The 20,123-nt window shown below is 36.8% G+C and overlaps 3 protein-coding genes across 5 annotated transcripts in view; 1 reads left to right on the top strand and 2 right to left on the bottom strand.

The window, feature by feature from the left end:
- LOC126779567 (cyclin-dependent kinase 9) overlaps positions 1-7,755 on the bottom strand; it is a 132,125-nt gene extending 124,370 nt beyond the window's left edge. Inside the window, exons 1-5 of one of the 2 annotated variants that reach the window (XR_007670367.1) lie at positions 6,923-7,755; positions 6,524-6,609; positions 5,849-5,986; positions 4,640-4,719; positions 3,663-4,240 (exon numbers count right to left, since the gene is read on the bottom strand). Coding sequence is in view for 1 of the 2 variants with exons in the window: in XM_050503675.1 (XP_050359632.1) it covers positions 4,021-4,240; positions 4,640-4,719; positions 5,849-5,986; positions 6,524-6,609; positions 6,923-7,604 (1,206 nt within the window). In the remaining variant the exon portion in view is untranslated. Of the gene's footprint in view, positions 1-2,127; positions 4,241-4,639; positions 4,720-5,848; positions 5,987-6,523; positions 6,610-6,922 lie in introns of those variants that run through there. The other variant, XM_050503675.1, reaches the window with a different exon arrangement.
- LOC126779469 (putative pre-mRNA-splicing factor ATP-dependent RNA helicase PRP1) overlaps positions 1-20,123 on the bottom strand; it is a 105,403-nt gene that overhangs the window by 48,373 nt on the left and 36,907 nt on the right. The window lies entirely within an intron of this gene.
- Positions 7,996-19,599, top strand: LOC126779527 (sorting nexin-7-like). Of its 2 annotated transcripts, none has more exons than XM_050503589.1 (10): positions 7,996-8,113; positions 11,117-11,264; positions 11,764-11,883; positions 12,685-12,826; positions 13,898-13,980; positions 14,740-14,831; positions 15,754-15,882; positions 17,869-18,068; positions 18,619-18,664; positions 18,965-19,599. In XM_050503589.1, exons 2-10 carry the CDS (start codon positions 11,121-11,123, stop codon positions 19,479-19,481), a joined length of 1,473 nt encoding a protein of 490 aa, XP_050359546.1. In that variant the 5' UTR covers positions 7,996-8,113; positions 11,117-11,120; the 3' UTR covers positions 19,482-19,599. The 2 variants fall into 2 exon arrangements, with proteins under 2 accessions (XP_050359546.1, XP_050359545.1); XM_050503588.1 differs by lacking the exon at positions 7,996-8,113 and adding an exon at positions 8,347-8,436.

Raw genomic sequence — 20,123 nt, 5'->3', positions numbered from 1 at the left:
TCCGTTATCAAAATTACTTCAGCATCTTTATATAGTACTGGATTAGCATTCTCCTCAGAAGTTGAAATCTAAAACACTCAATTAAATTATTACTAAAGAATGGTTGCCACATATACTTCTATGTTAACCTCTTGATTCGAAATCTAATAATATTATAAATTCATGAAGAATGTTAAATAATGTTGTCGTTAGGAAATTATCAGAAGGAGAACGAATAAATTAATATAACATATTTACATATAACGAAGCACTTTAGGTTATTTACTATATTATTGGACTCCACATTTATTTGTTAACATTGTCGAAGAGTCGATATTTTTTATCGAAAATCGGAACATTTTTTTTTAGCTTACGCTGGCAGCACTTACACGATAAATAATTATAGGTTATGAATGATAAAAACTGGAAAATTCTATTATCTTCTGGATTTTAATGCAATATAAGGTTCCGTCATGCTATGGCATAAATAAACATCACTGAGAAACTATATTTAGGGACAAAATAGTCGTACTTACGCGTAAAAACACACGCCGGCAATTTTCTTCTTGCTATCAATTTATTATGAAATAATACGACATTGCACCATTATTTAACCTTCAATATGTTATAAGGATTGTTTCTCGGCCTTTTCACTGGATTAGAATCGTTTTCTAACATAAAAGTAAGCGAAAATTGAACAAAAAACACAATGAACGCACCAAATGTCAAGTTTGTTTCGCTACTTGAGTAGCGATTGAATGATTTGATAATTCTATCTCTGTCTAAACCATTTGTAACGTAATTTTCGTTCTCTTTCTTGTGTAAGTGAAAAGGAAATCGTCATTGCATCTATTAGTTTCTCTGTCTACGAGGTAGCGTTATGAGTAGTGATGTTCCGGATCGTTAAAATTATATATACGCGGATACGGATCTTGACTTTCTTACTCAACTCGGTGAAGGTGCGCGAGACCTTGGAATGATAGTTAATGCCACGCCCTTAATTTTACTTAATTAGAATAATCATTTCATTGAAATTTAAAATATTACGAAGATTTAAGTTTTCTCATTATAAAAGTTAATTAAAAAAAAAAAGCCGAGATGGCCCTGTGGTAAGAACGCGTGAATCTTAACAGATGATCGTGGGTTCAAACCCGGGCAAGCACCACTGAATTTTCATGTGCTTAATTTGTGATTATAATTCATCTCGTGCTTTACGGTGAAGGAAAACATCGTGAGGAAACCAGCATGTGTCTAATTTCACTGAAATTCTGCCACATGTGAATTCTACCAACCCGCATTGGAGCAGCGTGGTGGAATAAGCTCCAAACCTTCTCCTCAAAAAGAGGAGAGGAGGCCTTTAGCCCAGCAGTGGGACATTCACAGGCTGTTACGGATTATAAAAGTGATCTTATAACTTTCTATAATATTTCATCCATGTATTGAAAATTAAAAAGGTAAAAGACCCGCCAAAAAGTAGCGGATACGGATTTTTTTACTCCTTCACTGTTATGAACAAATTATCAATCTTTTGTATAATATTAATTTATACAATTTTATTTCGAATAATTTATGTATAAAAAAATCTGTATTTACATTTAGGTTGCTTAAATAACTCTGCGTTTTGTTCAACGCACATTTCGGTTCCACTACATAGACTGGTTCCTAAGATTATCGAAACAACAAAAGCAGCACATACACGTGGACACCAGCAAACGCTCTAATTGCTATTAATAATTTTGGACAATTTTACCGGTTCTAAAACTTGTGCTCCGCGCTGCGCATCAAATGTGCGTTGGCCATAGAGATAATGACGTTAATTATTCTCAATCTATTGTGACGTATATATATAATAATTATTATATTATGTATATGTTGCGTTCAAATATTTTTTTATTTAATTATAATATCTTCCTAGATATCTAATGTAGAATTACATTGTTTTCACTCATCATCATTAAACGATTCAAAATTTGAAACCGAATAATCTCATATCATGTGTCATCTATTTTATACGTGACACTGGCAGAATATTTTGCGCTCAAATAGCGAAGATCCACGCCAGAAAAGGAAAAAAAAAAAACAAAATTAAAATAATTTCATTGACGATCCTTTTTAAAGATTTTGCTAAAGGATAATAAAACTCAAAAGTTAAATTATAATATTTTTATTTACAGATAATGATAATCACATATAAAACTGTTACATTTATTTACTAACCATATGTAATACAGTCTTTATCGTAGTCAAAATATTGGCAGTTAATTGAAATACATAATCAATTTCAAATTCGGAATTTGTTAAACAATAGACAATCGTTTGCAAGATGGAAATCTTGTGTGTCGCACTGCACTTTGTCATTATAAATAAAAATGTGATTTTGTCAACGGTACGTGCATTATGTACTGATAAGAAAACACATGTACTGTTTCCGTAATCCGTAACAGCCTGTGAATGTCCCACTGCTGGGCTAAAGGCCTCCTCTCCTCTTTTTGAGGAGAAGGTTTGGAGCTTATTCCACCACGCTGCTCCAATGCGGGTACAATGTACTGTTTAAAAACACTAAATTATACATTTCTTTTGAATTGAACAGGTTTTATGTTGCTTCACGAGTCTACGCGTGCCTTCGAAATCGAAAAAATGGAATTCTTTACCAGCACACGTGTTCCCCTTTTTCAAACGAGGGCGGCTAGTGCAGAACATTCTACCCGACTGTACTGGCCGTTGTCGCGTTAGGACTCCACTACCACTTACCATCAGGTGGAGTGGAGTCATTTGCTTATTTTGCTCATTGCTATAGATTTTAACAAAAAAATGCAAAATTTAATATTATCCTGCGAATATAAATGCATCAAGTAGTGGATAAAAATCTTTGCAGAGATAGTTAATTAGCCGGAGAGTAACATTCTATAATGGAATAATGCAATGGTTTGTAGCTACAGATAAAATGATACTATTACAACAGCAGGAGAAAAGATAATAATAATATCCTGGGACATGTTTCACACACGGCCATCTGATGCCAAATTAAGCTTGTACAGAGCTCGTACTACGGAAACCAGACAGCTGATATACTACATATACTACTTTTCTTTTGTAAATACATACTTATATAGATAATTACACCGAGACTCAGGACAAACAGACATGTTCATGCACACAAATATCTGTCCTGGATGGAAATGGAACCAACAACCTTCGGTGTGAAAGGAAAGCATCCACCACACCAACCGGCTCGTCAATTACTTTACATATTCCATTTGATTTGCTAGTAACTCTGCTATAATCCGCTCGGTTATATTATAGTGCATGTGTGTGCAAACATTGTATTCGGCCACTCTTATAATCGGTTTGATTGTACTATTTTAAAATAATGTTAAGATTTTCAAATTCCATAAGCTTAATAGCTTTACTATATCAACTACAAACAGTTCTTGATTAACATATATTTAATAATAATAATATCCTCCAGACCGATTTCGACCACGGCGGCCAACCTCAAGAGAGATTTGCCTACTGCGCAGGAGATATTATAGTGCACAAGTGTGTGCGCAAACACAGGTGCACTCAATTCCCTAACTCTCATAATCCGATGGGACGGAATTCGACACGACCGGAAAGAGTTCAGGCGCAGGACCAACGGCTTTACGTGCTTTCCGAGGCACGGGAGTGTACACACTTCCAACTTTCAACAACGTATTTATTAATAATACAACACTTTTAACTACTTTAATTTTGATTCCAAAGTTCCGTTAACAACTTCGCTGACATTCAAAACGCCATTTTTTCAGGAATCAAGAAAATACCACAGATTATTTAGACGACCAGTGACGTCATATAATATATATATATATATATATTCAAGGTCTAAGTTATTTATTTGTCTTTACTCTTCCTAGCATTATTATTGGCTTTACTTGCAGGTTACTTTCTTTTTTTTTAATATTTTACACTGATTTAAATCTTTACATAGCAACTTTTTTTTAATTATAATTATTCTGTGTGTAATATAGTAACTTTTATTTATACAATAACTGGATATATTTAGAACACTCTGTCTTGGTATCCCGAGTCCTGTGGCGCTTGCGCTGGCTTCGGCTGAGCGCCTGGTGGATGATGGTGATGCCTCAGGTGTCCAGGTCGTCGTGGGGGGGCGAGGTACTCGAACATGCTCTGAGTGTGCTGGGCTAACATGTTGGCGAGATCACACGGCATGGGATCCGTCCAGAAGAAATCGTGGTTCAGCGCTGTGTCTGCGTCATATCTAAAATTATGAATTAATATTTTGTTTTAAACATGTTTCTTTTTATATAAAATCGCCCATTAAACAGACATTGGTATTGTAAGAAATATAAACCATCTGTTACAAAGTCAGTGCACCATCAGCTTTGAGAACTAAGATGTTATGTCCCTTGTGCCTGTAGTTGCACTGGCTCACTCACCCTTCAAACCGGAACACAACAATACAATATATTGCTATTTGCTATTGTTTTACTTTTTAAGAAGTAAGAATAAATACTGAAAATATCTATTTAGAAATTTTAACAATTTTATTTTAACCACTCGGTAACAGTAGATAAGGCCACAATAATTCTGAAATAATAGTTTAAACTAAAAACAAATAAGAGGATAACGGGTGAATTTGAAAGCTTAAATGACTCACCGTTTCGCCGGATCCAACTGCAGCAATTTATCAAGCAAGTCACAGCCGTAAGGATCCTTAACATATGGCTTTAGCCTTTCCTGTGGGGTGTAAAAAATACACATAAAATCATAGATAATCATTTAAAAATGTTTAATAATAATAGTACTCCAGACCAATTTCGACTCTCAGGTGCACTCTCTATTCCCTAACTCTCATAATCCGGCCGACCAATGGGTTTACGTGCTTTTCGAGGCACGGTGTACACACTTCCAACTTCCAGACTCCGGGCTGCAATTGAGAATTTTCGACAGAAAAACTCAGCAACTTTTTATTGGCCCGCCCTGGGATTTGAACCCAGGACCTCAGAATCCATGGTCTGCGGCCTTACATCTAGCCACCAATGTACGGAGTGTTTCATGAGGAAGGTTTAGGTGTATAATTCATTAAAGTTTTGTGTATGTAGGGCTTTGTGCAAGCTCGTCTGGGTAGGTACCACCCACTCATCAGATATTCTACCGCAAAACAGCAATACTTGATATTGTTGTGTTCCGGTTTGAAGGGTGAGTGAGCCAGTGTAATTACAGGCACAAGGGACATAAAATCTTAGTTCCCAAGGTTGGTGGCGCATTGGCTATAAGCGATGGTTGACATTTCTTACAATGCCAATGTCTAAGGGCGTTTGGTGACCACTTACCATCAGGTGGCCCATATGCTCGTCCACCTTCCTATTCTATAAAAAAATATATATTGACAGTTTTATTGAGTGCGCCATGTAAACAAATAGAGTTATATGTATTATATTATATATCCATTACAATAATGCCTTTAGATTGCTGATGGGGTTGCCTCGCTTCTGCAGTGCTTCAGGGATGTTTGCTGAAGCGAATATGGACTGTTTATATGCATTAATACGAAAAAGGTGTGCATCCTTGGTTCACAGGGTGCGGGCCAGCTCCAACAAAATTCTAATCATGATTGCTAACAGACTAGACTGTATGTTGTAAAGTATCAGCTGGACCAATAAATTGTATAAGTAGTAGATAGTAGTTTTTATTTAATTTTTTTTTGTAAATTTGTATACGAGTCTTGTTATTTGAATAAATAAATTATTATTATTATTATTTACATAATAAAACGTTTGTTGAAAAACGTATATCGTAAAACGTTTTTTGTTGACCAATATTCTACCCGTGCTGTACAGTATTTAAAGATAAATTCGAGTCTCACCTTAACTTTTCTCTTTTGACCCTTGGGTAACTCCATTTTGTTGTACAGATCTAAACTTTCAACGCCCGGCCAGACGTCAGGCGTGCAAGAACCACACAGCTGCGATATTAAAATCAACTGCTGCTGTTCTGTGGGACCCTGAAATATTGACCAGTGTTAATAATAATATATAAAAAAACTTAAGCATTTTTTTGTTATTATCAAGTGTGTTACAACTTTTATGTATTTTTTTTACTATTTTTAAAGTGGATTACAGATTCAAGTTTGATTGTTAATGTTATGACTTATTTATTTATTCTTTATTTCCCAATTATTCAATGGCTCATTTTAAAAAATAAATTTTGATTGTGTCAAAAATTCAAATAATTAATTGAAAAAAAAAAACTTTTAATAATTATATTAACGAGGCAATGGAGCCTTGTTATTGACAAGTAAAAACAATGTTACTTTTTGATTTTTAATATGCATGTTAATAATAACAATTGTTACTTATTGTTTTAATAAAATAAATAATATATATTTACAGAGGTCCCCTATATAATAACTGTATTTTCCTCTACAGTTAAGCATTACACCCCTTGAGCATAAGTTCCGCTTATGAAATATCATTTTGTCAGGATCATATCCCAGCCCTTGCTAGATGGCCCTTTGGAGCTTATTAACATTTATATAAACCTGCATAATAGGTGAACGTGTCCACATCTCCGCCATGATGCAGCCAGCACCCCACATGTCCACAGGAGGGCCATAATTACGGTCACCTGCAATATTTACCATCCATATGTAAACGGGCAGAGAAACAATAATGCACCTTCTTTTACTGGACTATCAATAGACTATTTTTTTTTTCTATAATAATAACTCATTAAAACTAATTTAGACACAGAACATCATTCTTTGTTGTTCATAATAACATTTAGCTCAATTGATATCATGAAAACTCATGTCAAACACATGATGATCTTTTCCTGAGTTTGAACACCTGTTTTTCAGTTAAGATTCATGTTCTTACCTCAAAGCCATATCACCTCATTCTATTACATAAATGAAAGTAAAATTATCTCTACAACATACCTAATAACAATTCAGGAGGCCTATACCAAAGCGTGACGACTCTATTTGTGTATTTATTTGCTTGCCCCGACTTTGCAACGCTGAAAGCTCTCGCCAATCCAAAATCAGCAAGTTTTAAAATACCATTCTTAGTTATTAAAACATTAGCGGCTTTCATATCCCTGTGCAGAATTTTATTACTATGGATGTAGTATAATCCATTAAGTAATTGTTGCATCACTTTCTTTATTTCTCCCAAGCTAAACTTGACATTTACATTCGATAGTAAGCCAGCGAGATCGTGTTCACAGAAATCAAAAACTAAATAGAATGTTGATCTATATTTATTGTGTAGGGTCGCCTTTGTTCTGCATATTTCTATCAAATTCACAACGTTTTCGTGTTTTAAGAGCTGCAATATCTTTATTTCTCTTAATGCGGTTATAGGAAAACCTTCTTTTTCATTGTCCATTAAGACTTTTTTCATCGCTACGAACTTTTTGTTGCTATTCCTAGCACGCGCTTTGAACACTTCCCCAAAGGTTCCCTGACCGATTTTAGCAACTTTTTCATATTTGGAAGACTCGTCACAAAATGGAAAGTCGAAGTCTTCGATGTATTTCTCCTTTTCCCTCATGTTCAGGATTGTAGAACTAGTACTTAGCACTGGCGCAGGCTCCCGCGGAGCGCTGACGCCTTGCATTTTGGAAGCAATTTTGGCGGTTTTAAATGACTTTTCTACAGAATAATACACTTTCCACGTGATCTTCTATAAGAGAAAACGTGGAATCTTTTATGATTAAAAGAAAGCAGCACATTAGCGATACTACAGAATTGGAAAATATTTTGATAGCGTCAAACTGTCAAATGACAAGCTGACAACTATCTTTTGAATTTTGACAAAATGGCACCTCTCAAGCAAAGTAAGCGTCTCTTTAAAAAGCGTTTTCTCTTATGTCACAAAATCACTTGTTTTCTAAAACCATATTATATTTATTATTTATTTAAACCTTAAATGAAACTTTTTAAATATTCGTTAATTCCTTACAGTGTAGGTAATGCTTTATGGTACTGTCAAATGTCAATTGTCATATCGACTATCGTGCCAGCCGTCAAGCGTCAAGTAAAAAATACAGTTTTGATTGTTTCGAATTCTTGTTTTATCTTGATATCCTTCGCGTATTATAAATAAACCAGTATTTATCAACATAGGTGAGTGTATTACATTCCTTATTTTGATTATTATTATAGTTAAAAATGTTAAAAAACGACAAATATGGGTAAGTACGCTTAAACGCGCTGCACTTGCAATATCGATCCAGTTTGGTTAAATAGGCCGAGCTCTTTTCGCTCACCTTTCTATTGTTATCGTACCTTGTATGATAAATCGGTATATATATAAATAATTATACGATATGCAGTGTATACGCCTACTTTTTTAAAGCTATATACGTAAATAGTAACGATAATAACGAAAAAAACCCACGTAGTTCCAATTGTTTTGTATTATTTTTATATAATTAATTGTATTATCGGTAAGTATACTATATCCTATAATTGAATTTGCGTTTTTTTATACATTATATATATATGAGATTATTTTAAAAACGTGCAGGTACTTTTGTTTATTTAAGTGTTTTGTTTTTTTTTTTAATTGAATAATATTTTTTTAATGGTCCAAAGACCAAAAACTATTGATATTAAAATAATATGCAGATTAAACATACGAATCAAGGCAACTCATTTTATGAATCACCTCATAAATAATTACAGTAATTTTACAGAACTATTATAAACAATAGACAATTATATCACTGATTGATAATGTTATGACATGATAAGATATTGTATGCATATGTCCTTTCTTGGGGTTTGAGCTTGATAACCAAATTTCATCAAAATTGGTTCAACGGTATAGCTGTGCATAACTGACAGTCGGACAAACAAACAAGCAAAACCCACCCATTCATCAAAGATTCTACTGCATAACTGACAGTCAGACAAACAAACAAGCAAAACCCACCCATTCATCAAAGATTCTACTGCCAAACAGCATTCTTGGTATATTTTGTTCTGGTTTGAGGTATGAGTTTACATGGCAAAAAGGACGTACCATCTAAATTACCAAGGTTAGTATGGAATATATTTCTATGTGCTACCTACCCGATTCCTGAAAAAAATATCTGAATAATATATTTTTTTATCATTAAGTCTCCGGAACATATATGACCAATTACATAAAAATACATAATATAGCAATTATAGCTATGTTAAATTGGTCGTAAAGCCTCAATAAACCATACATGTAAGCAAGCAGACAAACGTATAGACAGGAAACTTATTTCGCTGATAGTATAATTTACGTTTTGATATTTAAGCTATTTAATATTTAATTATTTTTTTTCATATGTCCGGGATGGCAAATGACTCTACTCCACCTGATGGTAAGTGGTAGTAGAGTCCAAATGCGACGACGGCCAGTACATTCGAGAAGAATATTCTGATTAGCCGTTACCTTGCCGGCCCGCAAGATGCCTCTTCACGCCTCGTTTGAAGGAACCCGGGTTGTAAGAGGAGGGGAACCCGTTAATATTTAAGCCTAACTATAATTTACACTTTTTATCCAAATTTACAGCGAGTTTTACATAATAATTATAGTAACATTAATATTTTCATTTTCCTTTCACATGTTGTTATAATTTTTTTTAGTAACGTAACTAAACTATACATAACACTTATACCACAAGATGCAGCACTTTTCGGAAAAGATTTTAGTATATAATATAATTATAAACGCATTTCATCCGCCTTAGACCATATGATATTGCGTGAATTTCAGTTCTTTTACAGCATAAATATTGTTTTTATTAGTAAGTTTTTTATATGACGTGTTTCAACATATGCCTCCCCCCTCTCAAAACTGGCGGGAACTAGTTTTTCCCTTAGTTGACAGTACTTTGCCGTTTTCATATTCGTGTAATATAATTTTAATTCGGTTCCGAGGATTGTGAAGTTTTTTTTTTAATTTCCTTTGTTTTTTATTGTTGCTAAATGACTTGCCTCTGTTGTTGATGAGTCACCGCGTGTGTGATATCGCGTGCACAAGCAAAGGCCATTCATTACAAGTGTCCGTGTGGCGATTCTTTGTCGGCGCCGTTTGTTAAAGAATTCGAGATTCGAAAAATAAACTTTTTTTTTTAGACAATTAAGTACACGCGAATATTATGTTAATATCAAATAATGTTTTTAAAAATATTTTTTTATGTGCATTTATTATCTGTGTTGTTGACCGTTGTAGAGTTCCTTCGTCTGGAGAAATTCCCGGGTGTAGATTAAGGTCATGTTCACCATAATAATGCATATTGACTGCCTCGTTGGTCTAGTGGCTTGATATAAGGCCGCAGACCCGGAGGTCCTGGGTTCAATTCCCAGGTCGGGCCATTAAAAAGTTATTGGGTTTTTCTGTCAGAAAAATTCTCAGTAGCAGCCTGGAGTCTGGAAGTTGAAAGTGTGAACACTCCCGTGCCTCGGAAAGCACGTAAAGCCGTTGGTCCTGCGCCTGAACTCTTTCCGGTCGTGTCGGATTGCCGTCCCATCGGATTATGAGAGTTAAGGAATAGAGAGTGTGTGTGTGTGAGTGAGTGTGTGCACAAGTGTGTGCGCAAACACAGGTGGTTTGCACACACACTTGTACACTATAATATCTCCTGCGTAGTTGGCTAATCTCTCTTGAGATTGGCCGCCGTGGCCGAAATCGGTCTGGAGGACATTATTATAATAATGCATTGTCATCGGTTTTGAACCGACGTGTAAAATGTTAACTTCGTAAGATAAGAGTTAAATAAAAGCTTGGTAAACCTTGGTAAATATTTATAAATAATATTTATAAATATAAATATTTAAAGACAAATCGAGAACCGCATTTCGAAATTCATTTTCGCACAAAAAATAACGTTGACAGTGCGTTGATTTGAAACGTTTTTATAGTCTGTAGACACTTTTTTTTAACGCTGTAAAAACGCATTACGCGTTTCCGTCAAAGGAACAGTGGGTATGTGGGGCTCGCCGGCGTCCAAGGCGTGCGCCCCGAACATCGGAATACTCCAAGAGTCTTAACAAAGAGCGCCACGGGATCGCTTGCGCATGCTACCGTGTCGCTCAGACGAAGTAGTCTGTAGACCCTGACCTGACCTTCAAGTGATTATATTTTTACAGCACAATGGCCAGCGAGACCAGTTCAGCAGTCTTGGACCTAAATGACGCAGATGCAACGGACACAGACGCTCCGAGCGTGATGGACGTGGACGAGGTACCAGATGGAGCGCCTCTTATCATGGAACATGGATACGACATCGCTGTTAAGGTATTTCATTTTTAATATCGTAGGTAGGCAAACGCCTAAATGGACCACATCATGGTAAGTGGTCACCACCGCTCATAGACATCGAACATGCGCCTCCAACATTTGTATCTAAGATGTGAAAATTACTTATTATATTAATTATATATTAATTACTTGGTGGTAAACTGGCCTAGTAATTTTGTGCAAGCCCATCTGGGTAGGTACAACGCACTCATCAGATATTATATCGCTGAACAGCAATATTTCGTATTGTTGTGTTCCGGTTTGAAGGGTGAGTGAGCCAGTGTAACTACAGAGACAAAGGACAAAACATATAATTTCCCAATGTTGGTGGCATATTGACGATGTAAGAAATGGTTAATATTTCTAACAGTGCAATCAGTCTAGGAGATGGTGAACATTCACCACCAGGTGGGCCAATTGGCAGTCCGCATTGTTATTTTATATAAAAAAATGTTTCAATTGTCAATAAGTGTAATTTGAATTTAATTTTCATCAGGTTGACGCTCCGATGAAACAGCTGTCGACGCTGGAGACATTCGTTACGTATAGAGTACGCTGCGTCTGCGCACGTTGGACAACGCCGCCACACGTCAGACGACGCTATAACCATTTTAAGGTAAGAAAAATTATAAAATTATTGAGTAAATGTAATAAATAAAATATAACCTCTTCCAACCACGTGGGGAGTAAAGACAAATAAACAACTTTGACCTTGAATTGACGCGATGTCATTGGTCGACGTGTTGTATAGTCTGTGGTATTCACTATGGATTCGTGAACAAAGGCGTTTCCGGTCGGCGAAGTTGTTATCGGAAATTTGAAAGGAAAATTAAAGTGTTTATAAGTAGTAACCGACGGGTCGGTTGGCGTGGTTGGTGGATACCTGCCTTTCACGCCGAAGGTTGTGGGTTCGATTCCCACCCAGGACAGACATTTGTGTGCATGAACATGTCTGTTTGTCCTGAGTCTGGGTGTAATTGTCTATATAAGTATGTATTTGTAAAGGAAAAGTAGTATATGTAGTATATTAGTCTAGTTTCCATAGTACGAGCTCTGCTTAGTTCGGGATCAGATGGCCGTGTGTGAATAATGCCCCAGGATATTATTATTAGTTAAGTGTAATAGTGTTGTGTTACAAATAGCGATATATTATATATTAATCGAGAACTGTTCGTAGTGCATAATAAAGCAGTGATTAACGAATCGTTTGGAATATGTAACATCTAAAATTTGTTCATTACTTAAAATTGACTTTGCGGTGTCCGAGTCAATACGTCCTTCAATAAATTTTATGGCTTGTTCGCTTAAGCAGTAGTTCTGTTTGGTATTGCAAAGTTTTTTTTTCTGTGTTTGGGTTCACACCATAATAAAGGTTCTATTTATAAAAGTCATCCTTTAAATTGACGTGTCCTTACAGCTCCTTCACAAGCGGCTGGCAGCGGCCCACCCGCTGGTGGCGCCGCCGCCGCTCCCCCCCCTGCACTCGGCGAGGCAGCAGCTCGATCGCTACTCGCCCGCCTTCGTCGCAGTTCGTTGTCTCGCTCTACACTCATTCCTCGGTGAGAATATGTATATATATATAGATTGTCAAATTTGAAAGTAAAGCCGGTTCGGATAATAGAATAGAATAGAATATGCTTTATTGGACACCAAAAGAGAGAGTGAGGGCTCCTCACGACTGACCCAAAAGCCAGTCTGGGTACGGGCGTCGGGCTTGTCCCCTTTACCCTTGCTAGTTCCTCCCCGGCAAGTCACCTTGCCATGTCGTATAATATGCCCGAAAAGCCAGGGTCAAACTGACCCAAAAGCTTTTTGTCATGTCCGGTGCTTCTACTTATTTAGGTTGCCTCGTCCGGGTGGTTGTCAAACACCAAAAAAGTTACAGAAACATTGAGTTTTAAACACAAAACAAACACCCTGACCCAAGAAGAACCAAACTCGGCGAGGAAACTCAGCTTTCTAGACATTGTCCAATGTAGGTTGCTACACACATGTACTAAAGTTCATACCGATTTTTTGGGTACGATGTACATCACAATATCAATGTGTACATATAAGACAAATATATTTCGTAAGTATATATAAAATTGTGTTTGCGGACAAATGCCATTAGATCACCAGAGCATTGATACCAGTGGCGTCAATAGCTTTTTTGGGCCCGATGCAAAAACTAGAAGGTGTCCCACACAGGGGTCGGCACAATCTTGATAGCGCGATTCAATATACACAGCGCCATCTATGAACATAACCCAGAACTACTATTATATAAGTAGATACTCATAATCCGATGCGTGAATCCGACACGACCGGAGAGTTTAGGCGAAGGAATAACATGCTCTTCGTGATCTCCGATGACTCAAAAACCTATCATCCGAGGTTCTTACCCAGGATACTGGAGCTTTACTAAGATTTTCTGGATTATATGAAACAATATTAATGATTACACAAAAAAAATGGTGTGTCAAGGTCGTCACGAGAATTGATGTGTACATAACAAATCTTGATGCTGACGTCATCTGACACTCGAAGTCTCATTTAGCCCCTAACGTGTACAGAGCGCTAAGATGTTTACACGTAAGTAATATTAATTCGATTTCAGGCGATTTTAAATCGTTTCTTGTTCGTTTCAGAACGTATCGCGAAACATCCAATACTGACTCATAGTGAAGACTTCAAGCTATTCTTGACCACACCTGATGATGAACTGGATAAGGTGCGAATTATTAAAGTAAATTAAACATCCTGTATATGTCTCACAACATAGATAGTTTTGGACCTTATCGATCCGTAGGCGTCCTAAAAACGTCCTTATCGCCCCCGATGATAATATTACATCGGCCAATATTAACAGGCTTGGTTACAAAGCAAACACACACCGACCCCGACGGCGGGGACGACGACCCTCATTTATTACGTCCCGTCGACGCTTAAGCGTACGACGGCCGTTTAAAATGCACTCGCCCTTCCCTCCCGACTTCAACGGCGTCCTAAGCCGAGGTCCGGCCTCAGGAGGCGCCCTTAGGACGTCCGTTTCTCTTGAGCCCCTCGTGTGGCTCCCAACATCCGGTTGAGTTCAACTCGCTTAACCCGCCCGGTGACGCTGTAGAGGCCATTAGGGCCAACAGCAACTAGACAGTTAAAAAAAAACATAGTTTTGGTTTACTATAATTTAATCTAAAATATAATTAAAATAATTAATTTATTGATTACTGTTGATCGCTCGCAATGTTATGTATGGGGGGGGGGAGATGTTGGTGTTGAAGAAGTACCCTATGTCGTTCCTTGGGGTACAACCCTGCTTCATACCGAATTTCATCAAAATCGGTTCAGGATCTAGCCGTGAAAGCGTAACAGAACAGTGTTACTTTCGCATTTATAATATTAGAATAAATAATATTTATAGATAGGTTTTTATATACACCGAGTTGATACAGACAATATTATTAAAATTAGATTCTTATTCACTCAACAGGTTTTCAAAAGCGAAAACAGCGCTTTAAATCTCTGGGGTCTAAGCACCGCGCTGTACGGTAGCGGTGAAGCGAAACCTGCTAACGGCGCGAGGTGAGCGATTATATACTCTATTTTTAATCGTTCCAGAGTCTATATTAAATTATATTTACTTTACATTCGGTTAATTGATTTGCAAATAAGCCTGAGATGCTAAATAACCTTAACATTGGCGCTGTCAGAAATATTAACCATTCCCTAAGTCGCGTGTCATCAATTTTGGGAACTAAGATGTTTTTCCCCTTGTGCCTGTAGTTGCTCACCCTTATTACTGTCTGATGAGCGGTTTGATAAAGCCGAGATGGCCCAGTGGTAAGAACGCGTGAAACTTAACCGATGATCGTGGGTTCAAACCCGGGCAAGCGTCACTGAATTTTCATGTGCTTAATTTGTGATTATAATTCATCTCGTGCTTTACGGTGAAGGAAAATATCTCGAGGAAACAGGCATGTGTCTAATTTCATCGAAATTCTGCCAATGTGTATTCCACCAACCCGCATTAGAGCAGCGTGGTGGAATAAGCTTCTAACCTTCTCTTCAAAAAGGGGAGACGAGGCCTTTAGTCCAGCAGTGGGACATTTACAGGCTGTCACGGAGTGGGTGGGACCTACCCAGACAGGCTTGCACAAAGCTCTACCACTAAATATCTGTACTGTACTGCACACCTTACCGCTTTATTAGTTTCGTGTCTTTTATCCAAAGGTTGTATCGAAGAGATCGCTCTTTAAGCGTTAAATCTGCAATTTTGTACATATCAATAACTTTACAATAAAGCTTTTGATGTATAAATAAGTATATTATAATCTATTAGTTTTACGGGTATGAGGAAAGGGGGGGGGGGGCAGATGTTAGGTTTTGTATCTTTCCTTTTCAATATGACATTGTGTATGCAACATTTCATAACGATCGGTTGAGCAGCTAAGATGTGAAAGCTTAAGAAGCTGACTTAATATTAGGATTCAATTCTATGTTGCAGAGTAAAAGATCCGGAGTTCAGCTCAGCGGCGGACTACTTGCAGTCGCTGCAGCAGAAGTTGACCACGCTCTGTACACTGACCACCAAATTGTACAAGGGCTCGGTATCGTTGAGCACTGAGCTGATGGGGTGAGCTTTTATTTTATATTGACCCAATATTAAATTAGAAAGTTATATTTATTCTTTACTTTTGTTTGATATAATTTTTGAACAATTTTGGACGAAAATACCGGCGCCATTTTATTTTGCATCTTTAAGAAATTTTATATAATAAAATGTTCTTAAATAATAATAATAAGAGCAACATAAAGGACATGGCCAATTTCTGTATGGGCGTCTATTATAGAGTTTAATGTACACCAATGATTTTTGATGTTTTACATTCGTGAATATTGCCACTTTAAATTGCTATAAATAAAAAAACTCAAAAAACTTGGCATTATAAGAGAATAAACGTAAACAATTTCATAATTTCATTAAACCTTAAATAAGATCGCTGGCAATAAGTGTATAGATTATGATTTTGCTATTAAAAAACTTTAGGCGCTTTAAATTAGCAAACTTTTGTGAAATATTGTAGTTAACCTATGCGATTTTAAACTACGTAGTAATTAATTTTTTAATGTTCATTATACAATATTTTTACTATGTATGCGTACGTGGAATGTACTTTCAAGCCACCTCACTTTATGAGATAAATACAACAAGTGGAATATTATATACTACAGTAACTGTAGCAGCTGGCTTAACACATTTACTGTCAAGCTTAACAAAATCTAGATGCCGAAAAATATTTGATGAATATACATAACAACTGCTAGTCAAGTCCAGTGACGCGTAACGGTCGCCCGATGCAACCGCACCCACGGATTTGTTGGTGCAATGGCATGGAGCGACCGTATTTACTCAACGTATAAAACTAAACGTATTTAACTCAACGTAAATTTTTAAATAGCATGAGGTTAATGTTTATTTATTTATTTATTAAAGGTTTGCTGGCGGATGTTACATACATAATATCTTAATATATTGTGTACTAAAACTGGGAATATTTTATGTACACCCATTTGAAAGCAAACACTGCATGCATAGTGTTCTTGTTACAGTTTACAGTTTTATAAAAGTATTAAAGTGATTGACTAATAAGTGACAATAACAAAAAGATAAAAAATAAATATTGAAAATTAAATGTCACAAAAATTATATTGCGGTATTATAAATAAAAAAATTAAAAAAAAAAAAACAAAGAGAACAGAAATAACAAAAATAACTTAGATGCTATATTACAAAATACTACAAGTTTACATTTATATTAAATATTATTGTAACAATCTTTAACAACTTTACGAAAAGTGCTAGGTGAGTCCGTACTGATCAGTGACAGCAATCCACTAAGCCCATTGTATAGTTTACATAACCGTGGCGTTGATGAATTTTAGACAAGCTTGGGCAGTCAATTTTATTTTGAAGTAGTTTGTATAGAAACGTAAGGTCTAATAGGTCTTTTTTTTTAGAATAGGCAGGCGGACGAGCATATGGGCCACCTGATGGTAAGTGGTCACCAACGCCCATAGACACTGGCATTGTAAGAAATGTCAACCATCGCTTACATCACTAATGCGCCACCAACCTTGAGTTTAAGATGTTATGTCACTTGTGCCTGTACTTACACTGGCTCACTCACCCTTCAAACCGGAACACAACAATATCAAGTACTGCTGTTTTGCGGTAGAATATCTGAGTGGGTGGTACCTACCCAGACGAGCTTGCACAAAGCCCTACCACCAGTAAATAAGTAAAAATAATTTAGGTTGTCATAATTTCGATCTTCGATTTTTCTATGGTAGGTGTTGTAGGCATCTGTGGTAAGTTGTTTATCACAGCGTTCACTTTTAAGATTTTTTAACGATACGATAAATTTTAACGATAATTCTTAGTACGGACAGCAAAAACATTTTGAATTTAATTTTTTTTTTTAATAAAAGTACTGTTACAATCATGCAATGAGACAAAGTTCTGTTTGTTTTTAATAGTAATTGAGATAAATCAGTTTTATTTATAACAAAAGTCGTAATGAGTCCCGGCTTTCGTTTGTGACGTGTGTTACGCCCGCAGCATGCGGCGCGCGTGTGACGCGTGGGCGGTGTCGGCGGGCGGGCGCGTGGCGGGCGCGCTTGCGGGTGCGGCGGCGGGTGCGGGCGCGGCGGGCGCGGCTCGCGCGGGCGCCCCGCTGCGCCACCGCGCCGCGCTGCCCGCGCTCGCCGCCTACGCGCACGCGCACTGTGAGAAGATCCGCGCCCGGGACGCACTGCACGGTACGCTAGCGGTTCTGTTAAACTGCTCCTACGTTATATATATAATAATATCCTGGGTCATTTTTCACACGGCCATCTGATCCCAAATTAAGCTTGTACAGAGCTTGTACTATGGAAACCAGACAACTGATATACTTCATATACTATTTTTCTTTTGTAAATACATACTTAAATAGATAATTACACCCAGACTCAGGACAAACAGACATGTTCTGGGTGGGAATCGAACCCACAACCTTCGGCGTTAAAGGCAAGCATCCACCAACCACGCCAACCGGCTCAAAATATTTAAATAAGTTTTTGTACCTTTGTAATAAACAACGTGCTCTATATACGTATAAGTAACACGTTTGGTGCAATGCCGACCGAGCATCGCTGTACCCCTTTAATAGTACTTTACTTTTAATGTACCCATTTTGGCGCCCCCTGCTACCTGACGCCTCCTCACGCTGTACCGGAGCCGGCGCTGATATTAAATTTAATTATCTGAGTTATACAGAGCGGCACAGATGTGATACATATTCTCATATTGTATTTTTTGTTTCCACAGCCGCCTACGTGTCCGGTAACAATACGACAGACGAAGTACATAATAGGTAAGTTATATTATAAAATTGAAATTATAATATATAAATAAGGAGTACCCTTAGATATATTACTATATAGTATTAAAAAATTAAAATTAATCTTTAATAAAAAAATAATACTGTTGATTTCCGGTTTAAACGGTGAGTGAGCCAGTGTAACTACGGGATAGAACATTTTGTGTTTCCAAGATTGGTGGCGTATTGGCGATATAAGAGATGGCCAGTATGTACTTACAGTGCCAATGTATATGAGTCATGGTAACCACATACCATTAAGTGATTAAAAAAACAATATTATTTGAATTACAGATTAGAGCAAGCGTCGGAAGCGTTACGTTCAGAACTCTCCGATTGGATACCTAAAACGCACGCGGAAATCAAGTCCCTACTACTGGACTTGGCGGACAGACAAGTGAACATACACACACAGACCCTGATGGGCTGGGAGCACGCCCTCAAACTCTCCACAGACGACATATCGGATGTGTTCAAAACAGTATCGAAAACGGCCGTGCAGAATCTGTCGCCATCGAAATGCAGGAGTCTGACGACACCGAACGAGACCGAGCAAGACATAGATGATATCGATAATTATAGCAACGATTCAGATATACAGGATGTGTCGAAAGACGATATACAGGGTGCATCGAAAATAGATATACAGGCTGTATCAAAAGATGTGCAAGAAAGGGCGGACGTGCGAGAGTGTGTCAACGGATGCGACGATTACGGTAAATTGGACTCTGTGTCGAAGGAGGACAGCTCGAAATCGGACTCGAGATTTTCGGATCCCTTGCAAGAGTTCTCAGACATTGATCTATCATGATTCTGCGATACGCTATTCTGTAATTTTATAAGAGATTTTTGAAATTCCAAATCCTGTATAGTTTTATCGTATTGTGTACTTCCCATTGAATAACATATAAGTATTTAATTTTAATAGATTATAATACCTCCATAAATTAATTTGCTAAAAGCGTTCAAGTTTTACATAAATAAAATCAGAATATACTGAATTAAAGTTTTATTAATTGTATAATGTAATTTATATCAAAGAGGTTTTGAAATAAATTTATGCTGTTAAATTAAAAAGTTATCATTATAAATGTAAATACTGATAATATAGTTCATATCAATATAACTTTGCATAATATTTACGTTACGTTTAATGCAAGCTAATTTTAATATTGTTTCTTATCAAAATATAGTCGAGATTGATTTGTAGACAGCTTAATTTATAGTCATAAATTTATTAATTAACTAAACAATTCGCTTGTTATACTTTGCCGATTTTTTATCTGTATAGTCTTAGAACAAACTCGATACTTACCGCAGGACACAGTCGTGAAATGTCAGAAAGTAATATGCGACATTGACCGTAATAAAATCAAAATATTTTTCATTCAAATAGACATTTATAAGTACTTATGAAATCAAGCGCTACCGGAATGTGGATTCTACCATGAAC

This window comes from Nymphalis io, chromosome 29 (genome assembly GCF_905147045.1).
Source record: "Nymphalis io chromosome 29, ilAglIoxx1.1, whole genome shotgun sequence".
Taxonomy (NCBI): domain Eukaryota; kingdom Metazoa; phylum Arthropoda; class Insecta; order Lepidoptera; family Nymphalidae; genus Nymphalis; species Nymphalis io.
Note: the sequence above shows the minus strand (reverse complement) of the source record. Positions and strands in the feature narration are given on the sequence as shown.